A 24,283-nucleotide genomic window follows, 5' to 3' on the forward strand; every position below is an offset into this window, starting at 1 on the left:
GCTCCCCCTCCTCTCAGCACCATGTGATGCTGGCGGAGCGGGGCGGCTGGCGGAGATCCCCGCCCCGCGGACGGAAACGGGAAAGTTCGGGGAGGGAGAGGCGGCCCCGCGAGGGCGGGCACGGCGCTTCCCAGCGCCCTCTGGCAGGCGTCGCCCTCTCCCCGAGAAGGAACGTGAGCCTGAGACAGCGGGGGCCGCCTGCCGCCTCCTCTGCAGGCACGCACCTGGGCGGGAAGGGGGGGGGGGAGAAAGGAAGGGGCGTCGGCAGCCGCCGCTGGGAGTCCGGAGCGGCAGCTTCGCCTCTCCGGCGGCGGGGCGGGGCGGCTGAGGCGGCGCGAGCGGCAAGGAGCCGTTGGAGCCACTGGGCGCGAGCGCGAAGGCGGCCGTTGGCGGCGCGAGGCGCGCGCTGAGGGGCGCGAGCGGCGACCGTTGGTGGGACGCTCCCACAGCCCCACGTACGCAGGAGAAGGTTTATTTAAGAAAGACGCCTGGGTGAAAACCTCTTAAAAGTCGAAAAAGGCGACGCAAGTTTACAGCGGGAATGACTTAGAACAAATGGCACGAAGTATTAACACAGATGATACAGCATCGTTTCAAAGATTAACAGGTGCTAGAGAAACCGCGGGGTCAGAAATATCCCAAATATATCTGGTTTACAGGTCGCTGTACAAAAAGCAGTTATAAATACTTCACTTCTAGAAAAAAATACACGGAACCTTTGAAATAGACTTTCCCTCACGTATAAACAGCCTTTGTAGAAAAACAAAACCACGCAGCCCAGCCTCGCGCCCGGCTACGTCTGGTGCTGGCTCGCGCCCACCGCTCCTCACATGTCTCCAACAACAATTACTGTAGAGATGGCGATTTAATTAGGACAAAACAAGATGCTACGTTCAGGAATGGATGGGAAACGGTGATGGGAGGAGGTGTTCGTGGAGAGCAGCGAAGTGCTGCGACCCCATCCTTCCCAGCCTGCACGTGAGCTGAGCGGTCCACACCAGCAGCACCGGCCCCGTTATTCGTGTGCTCACCGTACTGAAAGTAAATGCCTTCTGCAGTAACACACCTGTTGTGACACGGTAGCCGAAATGCACCCTTCCCCAGAACACCTGCACGGAATTGCACTAAAAATAAAACGTATATTTTGCAAAAGGAGTCTACAAAGTTCCTTACAAATGATTCGGCAGGCTCAGGTTTATGGACACGCAGTGTTTCTACAGTTTTAAGACAGAATAAGTATAAATCTTTTTTTAAAAAATCTACTAACTTTTCTTGTTAATATTAACATCGATTTAAGTCAGTAATCTGCCATTACGGGAGCATAGCACCAACGTAAGATTTATTGCTGTCATCTCTCCCTACAAATATATCTTTCCAAAATATTTACACCTATACAAATATTCATAAAAGTGCAAAATTAAGACTTTTCTCTGTGTAGTCACTTGTGTGGAGCGTTGAGTCTCCTGCACTGAGACGAATGCAGTGCTGCCTTTCTTATTGCTGCGTCGTGAAGACCAAGGCGGGGAACAGCCTGCCGTGGGCACAGTGACACGGGCTGAGTTCTGTCCCCACTCCGCCCTTGCTGCCTGCTTGCAGCTCCGTAAGTGCTCCATTTGCAGCCGGCTGAAAGCGCCCTCACACGTCGTTAGAGCCTTGGCTGGCACAAGAGGAGAAGCTGTCGTACAAAGAATCGCTCAGGGACTCCAAATTGTCCATGTCCTGCCTATCGGAGCTGTTTAAGGAAGATGCTTCCTTCTTTCCGCTTTCTTCCTTTTGTCCTTCAGCTTTGTTCAGACAGTTCTTCTCCTTTTCTAATAAAAGGACGTTATTGCTGTTAAATTTATTGAGAGACTCCAGGGAAATTTTAGATAATCTAGTCTGAGGATCTTCTTTTGTTTCTTCAGTTTGCTTCAGGTTCTGTAATAAGTGAGAAAAGTATTAGAAACATATTTCTTAGGAAAAAAAAAAAGTTATTCTACTACACCGTTAATTACCATCTTTCCAAAGTTCACAGGGTTAAAGGAAATAGATTATTAGATGCTTAAATCTCCATTGTAATTAAATAGAACATTAATGCCCGTTTTAGGATAAATCATAGCTTCAAAGCTACGACTGTCTCGGAGCTTCTGCTGAGACAAATAGGAGTCCATGTACAAAACAGTGCTATTAACATTAAAGGAACATATCCTAGATTTGTATGTGTTAAGCATCTTCAGCATCTCCACAGTAATTTACATCTTCTCCTGTAAGAACACTTTGGGTTATGTTTAAATTGGTATTTGTCTAAGTAGAATTTCGAGTCCGCGTTAAAAAAAAAAAAAAGGCAGGTAGACATGTTCCGAGGAGAAAACAGCATTTTCCATAACTTACTGACATAAATGAAAGTTGCCAGAAAACAACCTCACATTTTGCATGTATAAGCCTATTGATTTCCATGAACCCAAACCCTCTCCGATAGAAAAGACAGCAACAAGACAGGAAATTACAGTGAACTGGGCCAATCCCCACAGGCCAGAATCAATCAGATATTGGCCAGGCCTACTCTGAGAAGTGCTGTAATTCTGCTGGAACACCGGACAATGTATTAGCACATTATATTAAAAACTCACAGTAGGATTATATAAGAGCAATTTTATCCCTTTGTTACCTACTGGCATTTTCAATCAGAGATCTGACCAAGGAATAGTTAGGGAAAAGCTTAGGGAGCAGTTCAATAAAAATGACCTGCCTTCCATAGACAGGGTGTTCCGAAGGCTCTGTAACTAACTGCTCTTACAGATAACATTATCACGGAAATACGAGATAACATTCAACATTTTATAGGGTGCTGGGAGAGGTAAGATGCGAGAATTTTGAGATATGCTGTCAGAGTGCAAGCCATTGCTCATTTCCAGTATTACCATTAGATAACACAGACTACAACAGTAAATTACTGTCAGTCTAGGACATGAGTATTTTGGTTTAGATAGAAAATGAAATGGTAGTCTAAGCACACTGAGAACATAGCATGGCTGGATGTACGGATGCTGTGGGTCACTGAGTCTCCAGTTGTGAATGTTCATTAGAATTTCTGGAAGAATTCAGGTTTCAAGTAAGTCACTTCATGCATGAGGGGCTGCTCTCCTTTGGAAGTCTTGGGCAAGAGGAAGACATTGCTACATAGATGGATTGCTTGGTTTTATGGATATTTATATAAAAATGCTGATTGTCGACATTGTGATCGTGTTGTTTTTTTCATAAACTAACAATGCCTGGATTACGTTAGTATGTTTATTGAATGTTTCAAACAAGCCTAAGCAAAGCAGTAGGAGATGCTAAAGTCATTTGGTTCATCATGTTTGATTCCAATTTTAGATCTTCTCTGTCTAGAATGACAGTATTTTCAGAAATAGAGGAATATTGGTAGCAGTAACAAACACAAATTTAAACCCTTCCATAGAAGTTTACCTTAAAAATGTTAGCTTAAGAAGTTATTATCTTTAGTATTTAAAATATTACATATTATTGTCAAAACAGCTGTTCCACTTCTGTGCATGTCAGATGGGAAAAATCTCAGATGCAGCATCAATAAAATATATATCTGTGCTTTCTGGAGAGACCTACGAAGTTTGCTGTACAGAGCAGTTCAGATGAAGGATCAAGGTAAGAGTGGATCTGTGGCCAGCTGAAGGACAGATCTGAATCACAGGACAGACTGGAAGGAACTCATTGGTATACTATACATACATGCAGTATCAATCATTTACTACACTTCACATGTGCTGCCTAGACTAAAATCCTGCTTAATCACATCCTAGTTTGTCATTTAATATGAAGCTAACAGTTAATAAAAAATATTAGAGAAACTGAAGAGAACTACAGGGAACTCTCTACAGATTTTAAGTAAAATCATCGAACCAAATGAAATTGAAGTGAACTGAAATGTAGCGCATCAATGCAACCCACTGGCAAAAGATACACAGAGTAGTGAATAGTATGGGATTCACAAAGTTCATGCGTGTAAGTGGAAGTGCTACTATTATAGTATCACCCACTAAAAAAAAAAAAAAACCAAAAACCAACAAAGGAAAAAACCTAAAAGTTGTAGCAAAATTTATTACTAGAGACAATAATTGTATTCAGAAATGTTGTGAATATTTTAGGACATCCAGTTGTTCTTTTTCCATGTTTTCATGCCCAGTTATACATATACTCTTTTTATAAGACTTCTGCATTCCCTTCTTTGACACCTTACTGAAATAGTATGCAAATATGTGTAAGTAATGCTCGTAATGAAGTAATACTTAGGTTTTTTTCACTTGAGGCAGTCTGTTTGCACACAATACACTTGCAGGCTTCGTATTACCCTAGGAGCAAGGACCACCAATTATTGCCAATTCGATAATTAAACAAGAATGTGAGGACATTTAGGTAAGGACTATTAATATGCTAGAACTGTACTCAGATATCTGACACAATAAGAGTGATCTTATCTCACAATTTTATGACTACAGCTCACTTTAATAATCTATTAAATTTTCTGTTAAAACACATTTGGGATAATAATTTATATGATATACTTGCAGCTATAAAGTTCAAATATGACATTCCAGTTCTTGGCATGTGGAAAAAAATTCATTCACATCCTGAGCTCCATGGGAAAAAATAAAATGTTTATGCAATGAAACTAATGTAAGCATCTCCTTGATCAGCAAATCATTTTTCTTCCACGGTAACAAAATTATGTATGTTCCTAGAGGTGAAAAGACACTGATAATTTCTGTAAACTTGGTGCCTCACAGCAAATGTCACTTCGGGTTCTTTAAGAATCTTTTCTCTAGTTACTATAGATACAGCTTGGAAAAATCGCTAGGATATTTATTTAGATCCATCTTTGTTTCCTATTTTTCATAGCAGATGCAACAGTTGCTAGATTAAACAAAAGTCAAAACCAAACCAACTGCTAGAATCTGTTGATCAATCATGTAAGTATGTGGTTGAATAGCATCTATAGTTTTGTCCATGTAGGTATGCAATGACTTCAGCAGACACAGATACAACAAAGAACAGGGGCTGGCCCGAAGACGTTACTTTTGTGCATTTTACAGCAGTTAGTTCACTAATGCATTTGAGAGTCACAGTAGTTTTTCCTGCAGATAAGGGACATTTTGGCAGCAGAACAGATACATTTTGTATCCATGAGAACTGGGTGAGATTTGGTACCAGCATGTAGAGCACCTAGCCTCCAAGTCCTGGGCTTCAGTAAAATCTTTCCCACATTTATCATGGATTTCTGCATAATGAACAGGTGCTTTTATCACCATAGGAGAGAAAAGCACTTAGCTATTTTGTTGAGTGTTGCTAGAAGAGCAAAGATGGGACCAACAGTGTGTTCTTGATCTCAGAAGTAACACTTAAAGCCATTTCATCCCGAAGTTGTTGACTCTGCTGGTGACTATTTTGCACCTGTTCTATGAATACATAAAGTGTGTACTGCATTCAGTATGATCATTTATGCATTCCTAAATTTGGGGAAAAGATAAATAGATGTAGTCACAGATTTTGGCCCAAGTCTGAATAGGCTTAATTCAGGAAGGATTGTAATGTTCATGGTGCCTTTGTAATGTCAGTGGCGCATCATCCTAAAGCTGATCAGTTTACAGCTTATTTTACTTATACTAACTCTATTTTTGGCTATAAAGCCCACACTGTTGTGGTCTCAGGGCAGGGGCAGCATTTGTTCTATTCTGTGTAAGCGGAGAGCTTCCCACCTGGAGTTCTGGAGCTTGTCATTATGGGGTCCCTTATACCACCTGAGAGCACTGACTGCTTAGGAGGAACTCTACCTGACATAATACAGACATTCATCACAAGTCACATCACTTCAAAACAAATTCACGAGTCACGAATCAGAATAATGCTTCCTTGTTGGCATCATCCTAAAGGGAATAACTAAAAGCCATTAGTGATATAATAAAATCTGGCATGTCACTTCAAGCACAGCAAATTAGGAAAACACAACTAGCCTGCAGCTCCACTGATACATTATAAATAGGTGTTATTTCTACATTTATACATCAAAATAGATTTTTCTTAAACTTTAAAAATGAGAGGTTACATGTGGGTAGAATGCATTTTCAGTGCTGTGTGATCAAGGACTAGTCACAGCTGTGCAGAGGGGCAGGAGGATTTTGCAGGTCTAACAGAAGGTGCACAGTAGGATGGACTACTTCATGGGTACAAAGGACTCCACAGTTGGCATGCAGAAAGGAAAGCAACAGCAAGTCCATTTCTTCTTCTGTGCAGTCACATGCAGAAGCTCTGCCTGCCTGCAGGTCAGGCTATGCTTATAAGGCATGCCACAGCCCAAAATTAGCAATGAACCATTCTGCAGGATAAATGCATTTTCCAGCTGTCTAAGTTTAGTTAACCAGCAGTTTAAGGAGCTCAGAGTCAGTTACACACAAGAATAAAATGAACTTTATTTACGTCTCTCATGCACTGGGCAATTTAGTTTTTAGATTAACACAAAAGCAAAAAGGGCACTGCTTCAAGAGAAGAATAACTGCAAAACACTGTTGGGTAAAAGCAACTAAATTGCCATGAGAATTAAATATAGATCAACAGAATCAATATTTAATTGTATAACTCACGGTCTTTCATTTTATGTCTGATCTCTAATAGGAAGTACAAATTATCTTCGCTTTTCATTTTTTTGTTCTTGTTTAAAATTTTATTGTCAGTGACAACAAATTTCTGAATTTTTACCTTTTTAAAAGTTCTGTTTTTTATTTTGTCCACTTACACTCGAGGCAAACGTGATCGCACGGTGCCACTGCTTATTACTTTACATTCAGTTTTACCAGTTTAGATATCCTGCAGTCCTGTAATTTCTATTTATGACACTCAGGTCTAAGTGGGATATGCAGTTATAGCATTACAGAGTGCTCATATATAACATGTTCAGTAAGGTGTACCGAGGTGCAGAGCACTATTCTGATCAGGTATATATTGGTGGCACTGGAAGTAGCCTCTCACTAAATTCTACAGTGTTACACCATTGGTCTGCAGATTTTTGTGCCATGTAGAAAGGTGTAGCACAAAAAGGGTTCCCTTTGGTCTTCTATCGTGTGGCAGCTTTCTGTCAGCCAGCCAGGACAGAACACAAGGGCAGACTCTGTGGAAAGTAAGTCTCATTTAACCAGACTGATGGGAATGTCAGGTGGACAGGTAACAATCTGAAGTGAAAACAGTCGTACAGACACATGCAGGAGACTACAAAGGTGAAAGCTGTAACCACACGACCTCTGCTGTATTACAGACTTCTGCTGTATTACAGCTGAGCTAAAAATGTGACGTTTGAACTTCTTTCTCTTTAAAGTATAACCTTCAGTAATAAGTTAAGTCTTGCTCTCCCCTGTGTATCATCAGAAGCCTTCATCTATTTTCTCACTTGACAGTAAAATAATTTTTGAAATAATGAATCACACTTTTTTTCCCCCCTTGAGAAGAAACCCCATGGTATTTTGCTATGGCACAAAAGTGACATTCTCAAAGAAACACCATCAGATTTTCAAGATAAACAATACTTGCTGACTTCTTTTCTTGGGAAAAAAAAACCTGTATTGATATGGAGTATTTTTAAACTCATTAGTCTGATACAGCAGTGTATGAGAAAACTATATATACATGGGTGAATACTGACCACATTTGACTTTTTGGGTAATATAATAACGACAAAACAGAACCAAAGTTCACCCAATGTATTTAAGAGTATAACAATCTAGAAATATATTTGAGTTTTAGGACATCATTCCTGATGGTCCTGAATTGTAAGAAAATTACCTTAGGGGAAATAAAGCTGATTAGCATGAACTGTGTATGACTTGTACCTGCAGACCTGGAGAAAATAGCTGTTGTTTAATGAATGGGGGACTGAGGAACTGAAACTTACATTGTCTGGCTCGAATCCTCGTGTGGTTTAGACGATAAAATATCTCAGCAAACTGTGCCTTGTGCTTTTAAAAGTACAATTCTCACAAAGGGATGAGATGACTGGGTGCATTCAGCACCATAATGCCAAGAATGCCATCTTCACAATTTACTGAACATGACTTCTATGTTGATAGGACAAAACTGTTCGACCTGATTAGGTATATACAAACCCTCTCTGAACTTCTGCATAATTTAATAAAGCTGAACTTTCACGTCCCAATTTCAAGGTAAGGTAAATCTGACATTTTACCTTTTTCTCAGTATGAAAGGAATGTCACAAATATGGTTGTTTTCTCACAGACCATCAGAATGGCCACTGGGTGGATCAGCTATATGTGGGCAAAGTTTATTTAAAACCTTGTAAGGCAGCATAAGTCCTTGGAAATTGGTAATTACATTGCTAATATACAGGAGCTCAGGCAAGTGTGTTTAGGGGGAGATACTAAAAAGAAAATCACTTAAACACATACTTTTCCAGAAGATAATCAGGACCCAGCTCTGTTCACGTAGGTGGAATGACCAATTGTGCTTCTCACAGAAGGAACATGCCCACTAAAAGCAATGCTTGCTGCAATCAGAGGCTCATCACAAGGCATTAGGGAAGAGGCATCCATGGTAAGAAAGGATGCTGATCCTCAGTTTTTAGAACATAAGAGACTGAACACGTAGAAGACATGCAGAGGATACTTTGCTTTACTTTTCAGAGATCCTTTTAGCTTTACTCGTGGAGGGAGTTCAATAACAACACTGTTCTTATTTTCCAGTGATGGGAAAAAATCACAGTAAAAAAAAAAATCACACTGAAAGGTAAGTTTGGCAACAAAGTTACTGAACATGAGAGCCATTTTAAATTCAATAATATTCCTTTATGTTTAGGGTCATTTCATCAGCGATAACCTGCTGAATGTTACTGGAACAATGCGGTCCTCACCTCCACTAATCGGCCTTCAGAGTTAATTTTAACACACAATATTTTAGTATAAAGAGGTTAGTCCTGCTGAGGAGTTACCTTGATGAAGGTGTTGACGCTCAGTTCAACAAAGAAGGGGCTTTATAAACAATGGATTACAGTTTTAGCCTAGACCAGGAGCTCGGAGGAATCTTTTTAATTGTGATATCCAATTAGAATTGCATCAAGGAGAGGAAAAAGCGTAGTAAAATAATGATTTTTGAAAGCTAATGCAAAATTGAGCTCTTAAAGAGACAAATTCTATCCAACATTAGACTGTAGCAAAAGAAAAAAAAAGTCTCCAATCCAGTAAATGCAGGATCATACTCATACAACATGTAATCTCACTGACATTTTCAGTAATCGGGGTCATTTTTCTGTATGGTTGAGCTATTCTCAGACTCCTGTTCCTACGTATTAGCTGTGTTCTTACCTGTCTTCATCCTCCACCTTTGGCTTTTTTGAACAAGACTATTTATTTTGGTAATTACAAGGGCACTTATCTTCTCACTCTAGTGATGTCTGAGTTCCTGGCCTGTAATGTCTGTATGTCAGTCACCCAGCATACTGATGGAAAACGGAATTGCTCTTCAAGACTATACTGCAAACGGCAGTTGGCAGTGGGTAGTAATTTTCCACAGTAGTAATCCTCTCTTTTGAGTACTGGACTAGATTCACTTCAGGTTAGCCTCTGAATACCCAAGGTACATCAACTCAGCTAAGGACAAAAGGACAGAAGGAGTAGATCAAGACGGAGGGATGTTAAGCGGCAGGACCAAGAGTGAATCAGCAGTATGAAGACACAAAGTAGTAATAATTCTCCCACTTATGAGAACTGGCTTGTCATATGCACAAATAGGGCTGTGATATCTGCAGGTGAGTTCAACAAGTACAAATCTCTGCTGGAAGATTTGCAGAGGAAAAGAGAGGAATGTCCTTCTTACAAGTTCTAAAGATGATTCACAGATGTCATTTAAACTCAGAATTGAGGTTCACAGGAAACAAGTTTTTCATTTTTAGCCTCTTATGGGGACAGCTGGGAAGAGAAAAACAATCTTTCCAGACCCATCAGTCCAATTCTGCAAGACTACACATGCAGTCACTGTGGAGGGAACCTCCATATGATGTGTACCTGGTGCATGCATGTCAGAATGACATCTCTTCCAAACTCTCACCAAGCAGCAATACAGATTTTCTTTATTCTTAAAAAAAGTCTTAATTATGTACTTAACCCCCAACCCCATCCCAACAAAAGAATTTGTTTAGAAGCTGTCATTTTCCTCTCCATTCCAGATTTCAATTGACTCCCTGTCAGTGGGCTTTTTCACTTCGAATGAATCAAACCAAAAATCATTGCCCTTTCGGTGACACCTGGCCTCTGGAAACAACTAACAAAGCTCCCCAGGTTTACTCTCTTATATTAGGAGGTTAATTAGGCCCTCCCTCAATGACAGATGTGGCTTACAAGATGAAGCTAGGCAATCATGTCACAGGTGGCACTGGCCAGCACGCCTGGAGGCAGCAGAGGGACAGGCTGTAAGCAGGCTGCCTTCTCAGTAGACCTGTTGTAGCTGAACTACCTGCATGCTGTTTTCTGATCTTGGGCAATGAGACTACAAATGTTCCCTTGTAATCAGAGTAAGAGACAGCACAGGTGCAACTAATGCTGGTTGCATGACTGAATTTGCCATCTCTCAAGGTAATATTACGATCTGCACAATTTTCAGTACTCATTCAAGTAAAGCATGAATTGCAGAGTGGAAACTTGTTCATCTGCTATCAAATCCTACCTAATAGTACAGATATTTATATGCACTTTCTAAATCTATGCAGACAGTTTATCTTTGCTGAAGGACAGAGAATTTGAGGGGCAGAGGCACAAAAACTTTGAGCAAAAGTTTTAGATAAAGGTTGCAGAACCAAACAGAAGGAGAAATTTTCTCTTGCAACATTTAGTTCATTTCAGTACACTCAGTCATATCAATACAGAGTCCATAGTATAAGTCAGCTAGAAAATAGATGCTATGAAGGATGTTCCATTTTATGTGGTTTGAATTTGATTAGTGATTAGTCTTGGCAGTTAAACCACATGGGAACAGCAATCAAGGTTTCTCTGCTGCAGTTCGGTAACAACTGGAAAACACTGTTGGCTCATGTCCCATCCCATGATGGGATATTAACCTAAAATCTAATTAATCTATGAATGAATTACGGTTCCAGAAATATACTATATTATAATCAATTCTAAGTGAGTTCCTAACAGAAGATAAGATGAAGAAAAAGCTGTAAAATTACCAGGGGTTGATAAATTCTGTTTACTATGACTGATGATTTTTAGGGGGGATAATTTTACAATCCATCAAACTTTTGTCAGTTCAAGAATCATGCTGCCAAACGTATGCAGTAAATTAATTTTTAAATTTACATATTTATTAAAAATCTTATTGAAAACAGCAGGAAGTAAGCCCTGTTTGAATAATAAAATAACTTGTTATTCTACTGGAAAGAAAACAAAAAAAATACAACAACCAACCTTCTATTACGATGATTTTATAGTAAGGCAATAATTACAAACAGCTACATGAATTAGTTAACCAAACAATGTATTAAATAGCCAACCAGAAATTAATCAAGAATTAGGAAAAAAAAAAAAACCACAACAAAAAAAAGCTGTTGGAAGATAATCAAGTAAAAAAAACATAATTAAAAAGCTGAGAAATTCATGGCTGAGTTTGAGATGTGCTTGAGGTCATGTTTGCTAACACAGAGGCCTGCTGGCATAAGCTCTTAGATTTCTGCAAAGGCATGGGGACCTGCAGGTGCCTGCTGCATGGCACCCTGCTCAAGGTGCTGGAGAGGAAAGGAGCTCCAGCAGGGTAGGCCTGCACACAGAAATGTGCCCAGAGCTTTGCACGGCTGGCTCAGAAGGTCATTTTGTGACCTAAGTTCCTGCTTAGTGCCCAAAATGGCAGAACTGGGAAGAACAGTGGTAGGAATTGAGCAAGTAAAGGGCTTCAGAGACCTGTAGAGTTCTTGGCTGTGTTTGTTTGCAAGGCCTCAATTCTGTGTTACCCAGAAGTTATGTTACAACGCTTTTCTGCAACAACTTTGACATATTTGCTCTACTGCTGATTCCTGTGCTGTCTGTATCCCACAGACATGCTCCAGGTACTAAAGGAGCACTGGTGTCCTCCTTTTTTCTTTCCCTAGTCTCATCTCCACAATTATTCCAGTTTTTGATTGACCACCACTATCAATGCTGGTTCTCTCGCTCTCTTAAGATGCTTACTTTTTCTAAGATGCTACTTTGCACGTACACAAAACACATACATCCATCTAGCCTTCATCCATCAGAAACCAGAACTGCACAGCTGTCACAGCTCTGCTTCCTTGCTCAGCCCTCTCAGTTGTCTCATGCTGGACTGACGTTGTGGAAGGGGCCTCTTTGATTTATGGAGTACCTGGTACATGCCTGAATACTGAAGCATGCCTGATTATTTCACAAAATCACAGAATCACAGAATGGCCTGGGTTGGAAGGGACCTCAAAGATCATGAATCTCCAAACCCCCTGCCAGGCAGGGCCACCAACCTCCCCATTTACTAGATCAGGCTGCCCAGGGCCCCATCCAACCTGGCCTTCAACACCTCCAGGGACGGGGCATCTACAACCTCTCTGGGCAGCCCGTTCCAGCACCTCACCACTCTCCTGGTAAAGAACTTCCCCCCAACATCCAACCTAAATCTTCCCTCTTTCAACTTAAAACGGTTCCCCCTTGTCCTGCTGTGATCTGCCCTTTCAAAGAGTTTACTCCCTTCCTGTTTATAGGCTCCCTTCAGGTACTGGAAGGCTGCAATGAGGTCACCCCGCAGCCTTCTCTTCTCCAGGCTGAATAAGCCCAGCTCCCTCAGCCTGTCCTTGTAGGGAGGTGCTCCAGCCCCCTGATCATCTTTGTGGCCCTCCTCTGGACCCTCTCCAACAGCTCTCTGTCTTTCTTGTACTGGGGGCTCCATACCTGGACACAGTACTCCAGATGGGGCCTCACAAGAGCAGAGTAGAGAGGGACAATCACCTCCCTGTCCCTGCTGGCCACCCCTCTCATGATGGAGCCCAGGATACCATTTTCTTTCCGAGCAGCAAGAGCACACTGCTGGTTCATGTTAAGTTTGTCATCCATCAGGACCCCCAGGTCCTTCTCTGCAGAGCTGCTCTGAAGGACTGCTCCTTCCAGTCTGTATAGATGCCTGGGGTTCCTCCGGCCCAACTGCAAAACCCTGCACTTTGCCGTGTTGAACCTCATTAGGTTCACCCGGGCCCACCTTTCAAGTCTGTCAGGGTCCCTCTGAATGGCATCCCTTCCTTCCTCCATGTCAACCGCACCCCTCAGCTTGGTGTCGTCAGCAAATTTGCTGAGGGTGCACTCGATTCCACCGTCGATGTCATTGATAAAGATGCTAAAGAGCACTGGTTCCAAGACAGACCCCTGGGGGACTCCGCTTGTTACCGGACTCCACCTGGACATAGAACCGTTGATCACCACCCTCTGTCTGCGGCCTTTCAACCAATTTCTTATCCAACGAGTGGTCCACCCATCAAATCCACATCCCTCCAATTTGGAGATAAGGATGTGGTGGGGGACCATGTCAAAGGCCTTGGTCAAGTCCAGGTAAATGACATTGGTCGCCTTCCCCTCATCCACCAACGCCATCACTCCATCATAGAAGGCCACAAGACTGGTTAAGCATGACCATCCCCCAGTGAAGCCGTGCTGGCTGTCTTGGATCACACACTCATTTCTCATGTGATCGAGCACGTCATCCAGGAGGATCTGTTCGATGATCTTCCCAGGAACAGAGGTGAGACTCACTGGCCTGTAGTTCCCCGGGTCCTCCTTGCTCCCCTTCTTGTAAATGGGAGTGTCGTAACCTTTCCTCCAGTCATCTGGGACCTCGCCTGACAGCCATGACTTCTCAAATATGATTGAGAGCGGCTCTGCAACCACCCCAGCCAGCTCCTTCAGAACCCTGGGATGCACACCATCTGGCCCCAAAGACTTGTACTCATCCAATCTCATGAGGTGGTCTTGGACTTGCTCTGCCCTTACAGTGGGGGGGGGATTTACCCCCCTAGTCCACACCTGGAGGCTTGGGGGTGCAGGGCTCAGGGACGTGAGAAAGACTGGAATCCTGGCCACCAGTGAAGACCAAGGCAAAGAACTCATTCAGTACCTCAGCTTTCTCTTCATCTGTTGAAGCCAGTTCTCCTTTTAAATCTACTAAAGAAGGTACACCTGTTATGGCCTGTCTCTTCTGGCCAATGTACCTGTAGAATGTCTTCTTACTGTTTTTCACATCCCTCGCCAAGTTCAGTTCTACCTGTGCCTTGGCTTTCCTCATCCTACGTCTGCAAGCCCGGACAGCATCCCTGTACTCTTCCCAGGTGACACGTCCTTGTTTCCAGAGCTTGTATGCACCTTTCTTCACCCTCAGTGTGCCTAGCAGGTCCTTGCCGAGCCATGCCCATTTCCTATCTCTTCTGCCCACTTTCTTATTCAGAGGGATGGAGACCTCTTGTGCTTTCAGGAGGGCATCCTTGAAGAGTAGCCAGCTCTTCTCAACATCTTTATCTTTAAGGACAGCATCCCAGGGGATCTCGGCCAACAATCCACTGAACAGTTTAAAGTTTGCTCTTCCAAAGTTCAGGGTCCTGACCCCACCCTTTGCCAGGCCCACATCCCTTGAGATCACGAACTCAACCAGGGCATGGTCGCTGCAGACCAGGCTGCCTCCAACGTTGACATCTTTGATGATCTCTTCTGCATTGGTGAGCAGCAGGTCCAGCAGCGCTTCACCTCTGGTTGGTCTGTCCACTACCTGGACCAGAAAGTTGTCATCAGTGGATTCCATGAGCCTTCTGGACCTCTTGCAGCTCTCCGTGTGGTCTTTCCAACAGATGTCCGGATGGTTGAATTGAGAGGATCCATGTCATTTGGAGCATCTGACACAGTTGTCAGTTACTGGTTGAAAACAGTATGCCTGTGCTGGTGGTGACAATCTCAAGAACAGAAACAGGCTAAAACTAGATGTAATATTTTGGCCAGTGGAATAAAATGTATATTGATGGAAAAAAATATAGATTGCTGCTAATCTCATGTTTACCAGGTAACTCAAGGAAAGGATACAGTCCTGGGCTGTGACCCAGTAACTATATGATTAATGCAAAAGGAAATGAGAGATATGACTATATACAGAGAATTGGCAATTCTTGTCACAAACGCAGACTGCAGATGATATTCCTTTGCCCAGCTCTAAATGATGATGTTAAAAAAAAACCACAGTGAATAAATAACCAGAATAATGCTGAGCATTGAGAAGACCACTGCTGGAAATGCAGATGGATGTTCCCACAGCCAGGAAATTTATGAAGTGTTCAGCTTGCTTCCCAACTTAAAAAAAAATAAATAAAGAAGCGATACATGTTTTGATTAACAAACATATCATTTGGGTGTTACTTGAAGTCTGTGCTTTTAGGTTCGTTTGCTTCATCCTTTAGATACATCTGTTTCTGGTCAAGAGAACTTCTACCCAACTTTGTTTGAATCAGGCATAGAAAATGTCCTTCACTTGGATCTGGTCAAGGCATTAGTGGTTGCAGACTCTCTTTGAGGGGCACAGCCTGGAAACAGCAAGGACTGAAAGCCAAATGTGCTTGACAGACCTTCGTCTTTCCACCTTTGCCTTTCCTAGATACCAGCAAGGCTCAGGCTAAGCAGCTGACAGGAACTATAAGGCTGGCAAACACTTGTGCTCAATCTATTCAGGCTATAAAAATCTCCTATTAGAATGTGAGATGCTTTTTATGAGAAGGCCTTGTTTATTTGTTTTCCAGAGAAAGGAAACACAGTAAAAGTATATGTTGGGAACCACAGTTCTGAGGGGTCTGATCCCCTCTTTGGCTGTAAGGAAATCTTTGTCAGGAATGATCAAAGTAGGAATTCAGTGTGGAGATGTGGACTCAGTATCCTGTTCCCACTGTGGACTTCCCTGCATTGACAGAACAATGTAATATTTTTTGTGTTGATTTTGCTTCAATTTGTGTATAAATACAGAAATGAATAAGTGAAGGGACAGCCAGCCACGTGAGTACATTTGCTGTACAAATGCTTTAGAAGATTTATTGACCTTACCAATATAAGGTTACTGCAGTATTAATGCTGAAAACTGTTGTGAATACTGGTAATGCAGAACATGTTCCTATGCCTAAAATAGAGATGATAATATTGTTAATATAATAGGCCACTAGGAGGACTAAAATACAACTGGAATTCATGCAGATATGCTGTAGAGGTAATATGCACTCATTTTCTGAATGACCAAAGATGGCACAGACAGGAAAAATGGGTAAAAATACTGAATAAAGTAGTTCCCAAGCTCTATTGACAAATAATTTGAATATTGCTGTTGAAAATTAACAGACATCTGATATTTATTGGAACACAAATCCATTTTTAAAAGGTTGATTTCTTCAATGTTTTAGATTATTCAGGGTTTGAATCATTGTAAGAATGGAACAGAAATTTTGGCCAGCTTTGTGAAGAGCTCTGCATGGACAGCGGGACTGCTGAAGGCAGCACAGCTCTGCTCATGCAAAACTCCGGGCAGGATCAGGGTGCGAGTTTGCTACTCACGTTCTGAAAGTTCCTTAGCAATGGTTTGTGGTTAGCTCTTGTGGTGCATGACCCTATCTTGAGTAAGAGTCCTTGATGAATATATTAAGTGATTATTTGCTTAGCATCACTATAGGGCCCCATCAACATCCTCAAAGCATTCTGCTACAAGTACTGGGTTAAATTCTAAATGCAGCTGGAAGGTATTTTTTATATTCTTTATTTAGAAAAGGGGAATTTAATAGCAAAAGAGATTTAGCGATTTGGACAGGCAGCCAGAACATTATTCTGATCTCCACAGTCCTGCACTCCTAACTGCTAAGCTCTTGGTCTGAATTTGAAAATTCATTTATTTTTCTTTGCAGGCAGAAAATTCTCCATGGAAAGACAGAGGCAGAGGCCTGTATTGTTCTCTTCACTAGAGTGCATCTGCAATGCTCCTCACTGTACAGGACCTGGCATTTGATTCAGTGTATGTGGTAGTTAATCAAATGTTTTGCACTGACTTCAGTAGACTTTGGATTAGACTCTTAATGCATTAGAGAGATGAATTATTTAACTTACTGAGTTCCCCTAGAAACAAAATATTGAGCTGCAAACAAAGCTAACAAACACCAAATGGGATACCATCTGCTGCAATGAACAAACCACAACCAGTTTCCCCCATGCTTGAGAGTCTTCCAAAATGAAATTTGAAATAGGTTTGTTAAACTCCCAACTGTCTCACAAAATTGGCTTAGCACAGGTTAGCAAATGCTAATGCCACGAGCAACAGCAAGCCAGACTCTGATATATCAATTGGAATTGTCTCTAATTTTATTTCAATTGCACGTCTCTGTCTGAAAGCTCAGGGGATTTCTGCTATCCAGAGCCTATGGAGCCAATGGAGAAGTTTCTCTTCATCCTCTGTGTCCTAGGGCTATGGATACTGAGTAGTTTCTTCCCCTGAGTATGCATGGTAAATATGTATGGTAATTATCTATAATGATGCACTAATAAATCTGGATCCTTCTAGCCTTCGATGTCCAGGCTCCATACCAGATAACCTTCTGGGGAACAAGATACAGATGTGAAAGAAGTTCTATCTCTTGTGGGAAAGGCAAAAGCTACCTGAAATCCTGAGTCCAAAGTATCAAAGTCTGTGGGTCTGCTGAGTGTGCAGGCTCTCAAACACTTTCACAGGGACAGAAGGACAATGCAGTGCATGTGGCACCAGTGAGTGCCATTAGTATTAGCTCTCTTTCCACTTACAAAAAATACTGAGAAACCAAGTACTTTTATGTAACATAAAAAAACACATCAACCAAACAGTACTTGCCCTGTAGAATGAGACAAGAAGATAAATGTCTTTATACCTAAATTTCCTACATACCCAGACAACTTCATCTTCCAGTATCACCCCAACAAGCGATGAAATTACCAAGAACAAACAGGACCTTGGAAGACTATTCAGTCTTTATCCGATAACAAGAAAGGTTAGAGCTCTCCACATTACTCAGCTATTTTAGATGGTGACTGCTGCTCTTGGGCTTGCTCTGCTGCCTCTGTTTTCATCACTGTGCTAATGATGGCATAATAGATTCCATTCTTTTCTTGCAATAGAATTCATTTATAGAAATACTGTATTATAAAATTTGAACTCTTTGCTACCCTGGCTTGTTACAGTGGCTCTCAAGAACAAGAACAAGAAAAGGATGGATGATGTTCCAATAATAGTAATGATAAAAATATTCTGTAAAATGATATAAACGATACAGTTACAGCACTTTCTAGTTGCTCATACTCTAATGGTATGGAAAATGCAATTAAAAAATGAGCTTAGAAGTACAAACAGTTTCATTATGATATGGTCTTAGCTGTAACATTTTAGGAGCACATTAAAAAAGACAGAGTATTTGGCCTTTCCTTTAGCTCATGGGAAATTGCCTGCTGAGGTTCTGTGACACTGCCCACAGAGCCAATGTACAGCAGGAGCAGGAGGATGCTACTGGTCTGAATTCTGCCTGACAGAGGGAGAATATCTAAACCAATTTTTGAGCACCTAAGTAAACACCATTATTTTCACAGGATCCAATATGCAAAGCACTAAAAAAAAAAAGCTGCAGATTTCTAGCACCCTCAAAAACTGGGCAGCCAGTGTCTAAATATGAATTTAGGTACTGCCATTAGGAAATAAACAAAGCTTGAAAAAACTGGCCTGCATTTGTACTGATTAGGGCTGCAGGTAAGGGTGCATTTGGCAGCTAGGCTACACAGGGCAAAATAATGCTTGCAATAGTGATTAGGAAGTGTGTTCTGGCTGCTTAGCTACTTCTATTCATCAGTTTCAGGCACTGTCTGAAAAGCTCTTACATCTCAGATCTGCTTTGCATTTCAGTACATGTGCTACCAACAAGCCTCCTAGTCTGGTAACTTCTGCATATTCCATGTCTTGCTGAATGTTAGACACTTACATTATTAGAAATATCATAGACTATTAATGCATGATTAACATTTGAATTTTAAAATACTCAGCCATATAATATGTTCATATTTAATTTCTTCATTCCCACCCACCTCCACTTTATATTCTTCATCCACACAAATTCATTTAATGTCTTTTTTTTACAGTTGGATCTATACTGAGTACTCAGTGACACGTGCATGTGCAATAAGATAACAGAAAAAACACTTCTAAACGTTTGACTGATGAATATTCAGACAATTCTTCAAACAGTCACTTGGGGCTTTAATTACTGAGAATAAAACTAGAGAAGGTATGGAAAGTTCTGAAAGCTACAGCTTTTTATAGCATCTAGAAGTTTTGGTGACCTCTATCAGTGCTCAGGGAAGGACTGGAGTAGCCCAGGCAGTGTGGGGAGCTGAGCTTTGCAGATGTGTCTCAGAGCTGAAGGGAGGGCAGTTTGGGCTGGGGGAACTGCAACACGATACAAAAACATACGGCACTCAGCTTTTGTGGAAGATAAGTAGGTATTTAAGATATATAGCCAAATCTTATAAGCTTTCCAAACTCCCCCATGTCACTTACTGCTAATACGTTTGCTAAATCCCATGTTTATTTGACCTACCAAAGACAAGCTTTGCTTTCCATCAAAACAACTCCACAAGGTCTGGAGTTCACGTAACATGGACAAACCACAGTAAGAAATAGAATATCTCCCTTCAGCACTTACCATAAATGAGAATGTTTAAACTTGAAAAAAATACTTACCTGATATTTTCCATCAGGATGCAGACAATCTCAGGGTCACATTGCATAAAATCAAATATAACTTCTTATTTAAATAAAAGGTGAATCACTTTGGGGAGATAAAAATAGATGATGGAACAAACTGTAAACACCACCAAGCTATTGCAAAATGAGTTTTGCAAATATGTGACATAAAATTTGCCTTCTTTTCAAAGAGTATGCTGATCAGGATGTTACTTCCCATGCTCATATGAAAACAAAAAGCATCCTCTCAAAAAATCCTGTTTACTAACACATTTCCAGTGTACTGCCACAGTTGCTGCTAGGATCAGCTGTGCAACTTGTCCTCATGTATTTTGCTCGGAACAGAACACTCATACTAATGGATTGATCATTCCCTACCCTTCCCTTCATGATGTTTGAGTGCTTTACGCAAACACATCACTGTTATGGATGGAGAAGGCAAGTTTCAGCTGGAAATGCAATTCACAGAAGTATTACAGCATTATTCATCTCATTTAACTCTGCTAATCAGATGCTCCTCTTGGAGTGAAAATATTTTCCAGTCTTAGAAAACAAACAGCTCACTGAATACCTCTCTGCCTTACTGCTCTTCTCTCGATTGACTCAATCCAATGTTTATTGAATCCAATTTATTTTTAGCTTTTTATTAATAATACCATTTCTACCACTACTACAATTACACTGTCTTACAAGGTTACTAATATTCATCATTTACTGCTGCTACTGTGCCCTGGATTCCATTTTGGCCGACAGTATTATTATTATATTCCAATTCAACACAGAGAAATGAAATGAAAGCTTTATTTCCAGAGGACCAAAGAGAGCCTGGTTACAAATGGCAGAAACATCAGTGCACTTTGGGCCATTCTGCAAACCACAGCAGCTCCATCTGCCAAACTTTGGTGGAACAGCTCAGAACATTTTCCACTCAGGGAAATCAGCTTGCAAATGATTCTTCTACTCAGTACGTGCTTCTGGTTCTTGTTAAAAGAAATGATACCCCTAGTCAAGCCCAGGAGCCACAGTGTCTATTAAATCCTTATGTAATATTGAGTTTTGTAGGTAAACAGACATCTACAGTGCTCGGTGTCTGTCCCTGCAAGGCAGTGTGCAGCGTGATGCAAAGGTGTGGGTCAGCAATTCCCTGCCATGAGTAATGCCATGGGATCTGGCATTACGTGACTGTGCCATCAGCACCAGTACTGCACCTACATGCCTGGGATGCTTCAAGTCCTTAACTTTCCTACTGGAGCTGCAGCTTTTCACTTCCTCCGCATCTTCTCTCAGCCTCACATCCCAGCGATTCTCCCGCTAGCCTTGCATGCCATGTGTTCTAAATGCCACGCAGCCTGCTGTGCTGTGCCAAATGCTTCCTGTCCCTCACCGATAGCCAAAGACTCTTTTAAAACTCAGTGCTAAAAGACATCTGAGTTAAAATGCCGCCACCTACCCATCCCCATAAATACACTAAACAAACATAAAACAGGGAGAACTTTTACACCAGCTGGAGGGCTAGTCAGAATGGGGTTTGGTGGCACAGTACTAACATTATGGAGTCTGTTACTGTTAGAACTATGTCAGCTTTTTCAGGGTATAAAAGTCCCTTGCATGCTATTTTAATGTTTTTTTCCTTCGGTGGACTCTCCCTTACATATGTCCTTTTCCCTTGCCAGAGCTTTTTTATGCTTAATCAAGTTATAGAAAATGTTATCACCCTCCTTGTTGCCGAACCACTCTCCGCTGCATGCTGTTTTTCTACAGCTCTCAGAAGTGAAAGAAGCTTCACTTGCTTCACCTAGAAGGCACAGGGAGAGAAACGAGTCTCAGTATAACTGCAGCTTTTTATTGTTGCCAAGCTAGTTCCTCAGGCTAACTGTAAGAATGTTCTTCCACACTACACAACATTTCTTTTAAGTGATACACGTCAAGTGAGACTTTTGTCCCAGGAGACTGCCTAGCAGCCTTCAAATTGTTTGTTTTGCTGTCTCTTCACTTCACTTTTTGGAGGCGACTTTGATGGCAAGATATGAGGAACAATGAGACCTGATTAGGAATATAAGACTCGATAGCAGATCTTCGAGTGTGAACCTGCCCTATGGAAGGGAAAAACATGCAGAGGTGAGGGATTTGTTGATGTCTGGAGACAACCTAGCCTATTTCTGATTCCCTATTTCCCCACACTGAGTTGAATCAGGCTTGAGGCTAGGAAAAATATTTTTAATTCTGTAATACTCCCATGGGTGATGTGGTAAAATCTGTTTTCTTATCAGATCATGCTCCTGCGGTTTTTGTCACTTATGTTGTCAAATACTCCTATGAAATTCCCCTGACAAAAGATCTTACATCAACTTGGATAATTACTCAGACAGTCTTTGCTTTGGCGGAACAAGCACTGCATCGTTCATCTGAGGATCACACACCTTCACTTAAACAGAAAGGAAGGCTTGCAGCCCTCAGCCGTAGGGAGGGGGGTGATCGTTCCCCTCTGTCTTAAGCCTGGCAAGGAAAACAGCAAAAAGAAGGTGCACTTTGTATCTCATAAATAAATTACACAGTCATACAATTAGAGCACAGAAATGTGTAATTTCCAGAGGTTTTCTATCACTGGCAAAGGACTCCCTTTACCTTCTCTTAATTTCCAATATAATACTTTGTAAAACTTACTTCAAACTCTCTATTTGCAGTAGAATGGCTCCTACCAATTCAGTTCTGGTAAGTGGAAACACATGCAGCTTAGAGACCACTGTACACGCCACACTTAGGGAATGTGAGGTGTAGGTGGTGGGTCCTGGTCAGTTCAAGCACAAGGCTCAGAACCGTGCCCGTCTCATCTGGGCAACGCAAACCACTCTGTTTCCAAAACTGATGTGCTGAGTCCTAAATGGACACATGATGGGCAGTTATCCTTCCCTTTGTAGCACCTAAAACTGCTGCTGGATCTTCTCTACACACCCTGTGCTAACATGCTCTCCATTTTGAAGATGACATACAGAAGCATAAACACAGTAAAAGTCATCTGCAGTTGTTGTGACAGGGAAGATGAAAGGATATCCAATCCTGACTGAATGAGACCATGTGGTGCTAGGCTAGCCTCACCTAATGTCTACATTAACAAACCACCTTCCTAAATTTATGCAGTGATTTGATATACTGATTCCATGCATGAAAGAAAAGCAGTGATCTTAAAACACAAAAGTCAGAGAATGATTGCAGACTTATTCCCTATATACAAATCTTACAATGGCAGCATCTTTCTCAACATCTTAGTCTCACTGGGCTTAGAAAAAGAAACAGAACTGATTCCCTCAGCACCTGATCACTCTCGAAAACAGCAAAAAGGAGGTGCACTTGGTGCATCTCATAAATGAATTACAGACATACAATTAGCACACAGAAAACTGTAATTTCTAGATACTTTCTGTCATTGGCAAAGGAACTCCCCTTATCTTCCATTAATTTCTGATATAATACTCCGTGAAACTTGCTTCAAACTCTCTATTTGCAGTAAAACATTGCACAAAATAAGCTATGACCCAGCTCATCTACAGCATTTGTTGTCTTTTTTTTTTTTTTGTAACTTGAGGTTAAGTATCGCTGTCCCCACTTCACAGGCAGTGAAGCTGAGCTCCTGAGATCAAGCAGTTAGCTGGGTATTACTCGGCGCTGCCCCAGCTGCACGAACTCTCATTAATATACAGCAGCGTAATCAAGGTAATAATTTAGTGCTCGCCTGAGGGTGCAAAGAGATTTCACTCTCTAAAATAAAAATGGTAGCTACAATGGCTGCTTTTTACCAGCTCCCCACATCCCCACAAGCCTGGGGCAAAGTTTATCTTTGTAGTTTTGGGTTAGAAGTGTGCTATCTGGTGGAAGATAGCTAAGCAGGCAAGCGAGCAGATAGTTCCATGGGTTGTACCTCCTTCCCACTTGAAACTCTTAGGATGCAGTTCTTCCCACTTAACAACTGGGCCCAAATCACTATCTCCGTCTTTTTCATGTGATAAGCAGAATCCTTCCCTAAGCACACCTGGTACATTACCAGGTAAAGACTAGTGTCTCTCTTAAATTACCATGGACATTTAAATATGGAGAGCCTCTTTTAAGAGTGGCTCCATTTAGAAGCAGAAATAAGGTAGAACAAAACAACTACAAAAAAAACGATTCAGAGAACCCAAATCATGCACCTAAGCTTTGCTGGCATGTTCTTCAAGGGCTGCCTAAATAGGTGCACAGTGTGAAGTGTGCTTGCTGTGCAGCCAATTCAAACCCTAGCTCACCACTTACTGATCTCCACAGGAGACAAGCCACAAGCAGAAGAAGCTCATGCTTTTGTTTTCCCCTTACTCTTATTTAGTGCAGCCAGCAGAGGTGTCCAGGCTGCTTTACCAACTGCTGTAATTCAGGGATGCGGGATACATCCATCCCAACTTAACACTCTGGGATCACAGAGGATTGCAAGTGGTGTGCAATTACTAAACAT

The 24,283-nt window shown here is 41.6% G+C and overlaps 1 protein-coding gene across 16 annotated transcripts in view; it reads right to left on the reverse strand.

Annotated features, from left to right (window-relative positions):
* Positions 1–456: 456 nt before the first annotated feature.
* Positions 457–24,283, reverse strand: part of NCKAP5 (NCK associated protein 5) — a 441,589-nt gene continuing 417,762 nt past the window's right edge. For 14 of the 16 annotated variants that reach the window (XM_040704243.2, XM_040704245.2, XM_040704244.2 and 11 more), the window contains one exon: positions 457–1,917. In XM_040704243.2, the coding sequence (XP_040560177.1) occupies positions 1,636–1,917 (282 nt within the window). In that variant the 3' untranslated portion in view covers positions 457–1,635. Of the gene's footprint in view, positions 1,918–19,816; positions 21,599–24,283 lie in introns of those variants that run through there. The other 2 variants (XM_040704250.2, XM_046944123.1) reach the window with 2 other exon arrangements.

The sequence above is a fragment of the Gallus gallus genome, chromosome 7 (genome assembly GCF_016699485.2).
Source record: "Gallus gallus isolate bGalGal1 chromosome 7, bGalGal1.mat.broiler.GRCg7b, whole genome shotgun sequence".
Lineage (NCBI taxonomy): Eukaryota > Metazoa > Chordata > Aves > Galliformes > Phasianidae > Gallus > Gallus gallus.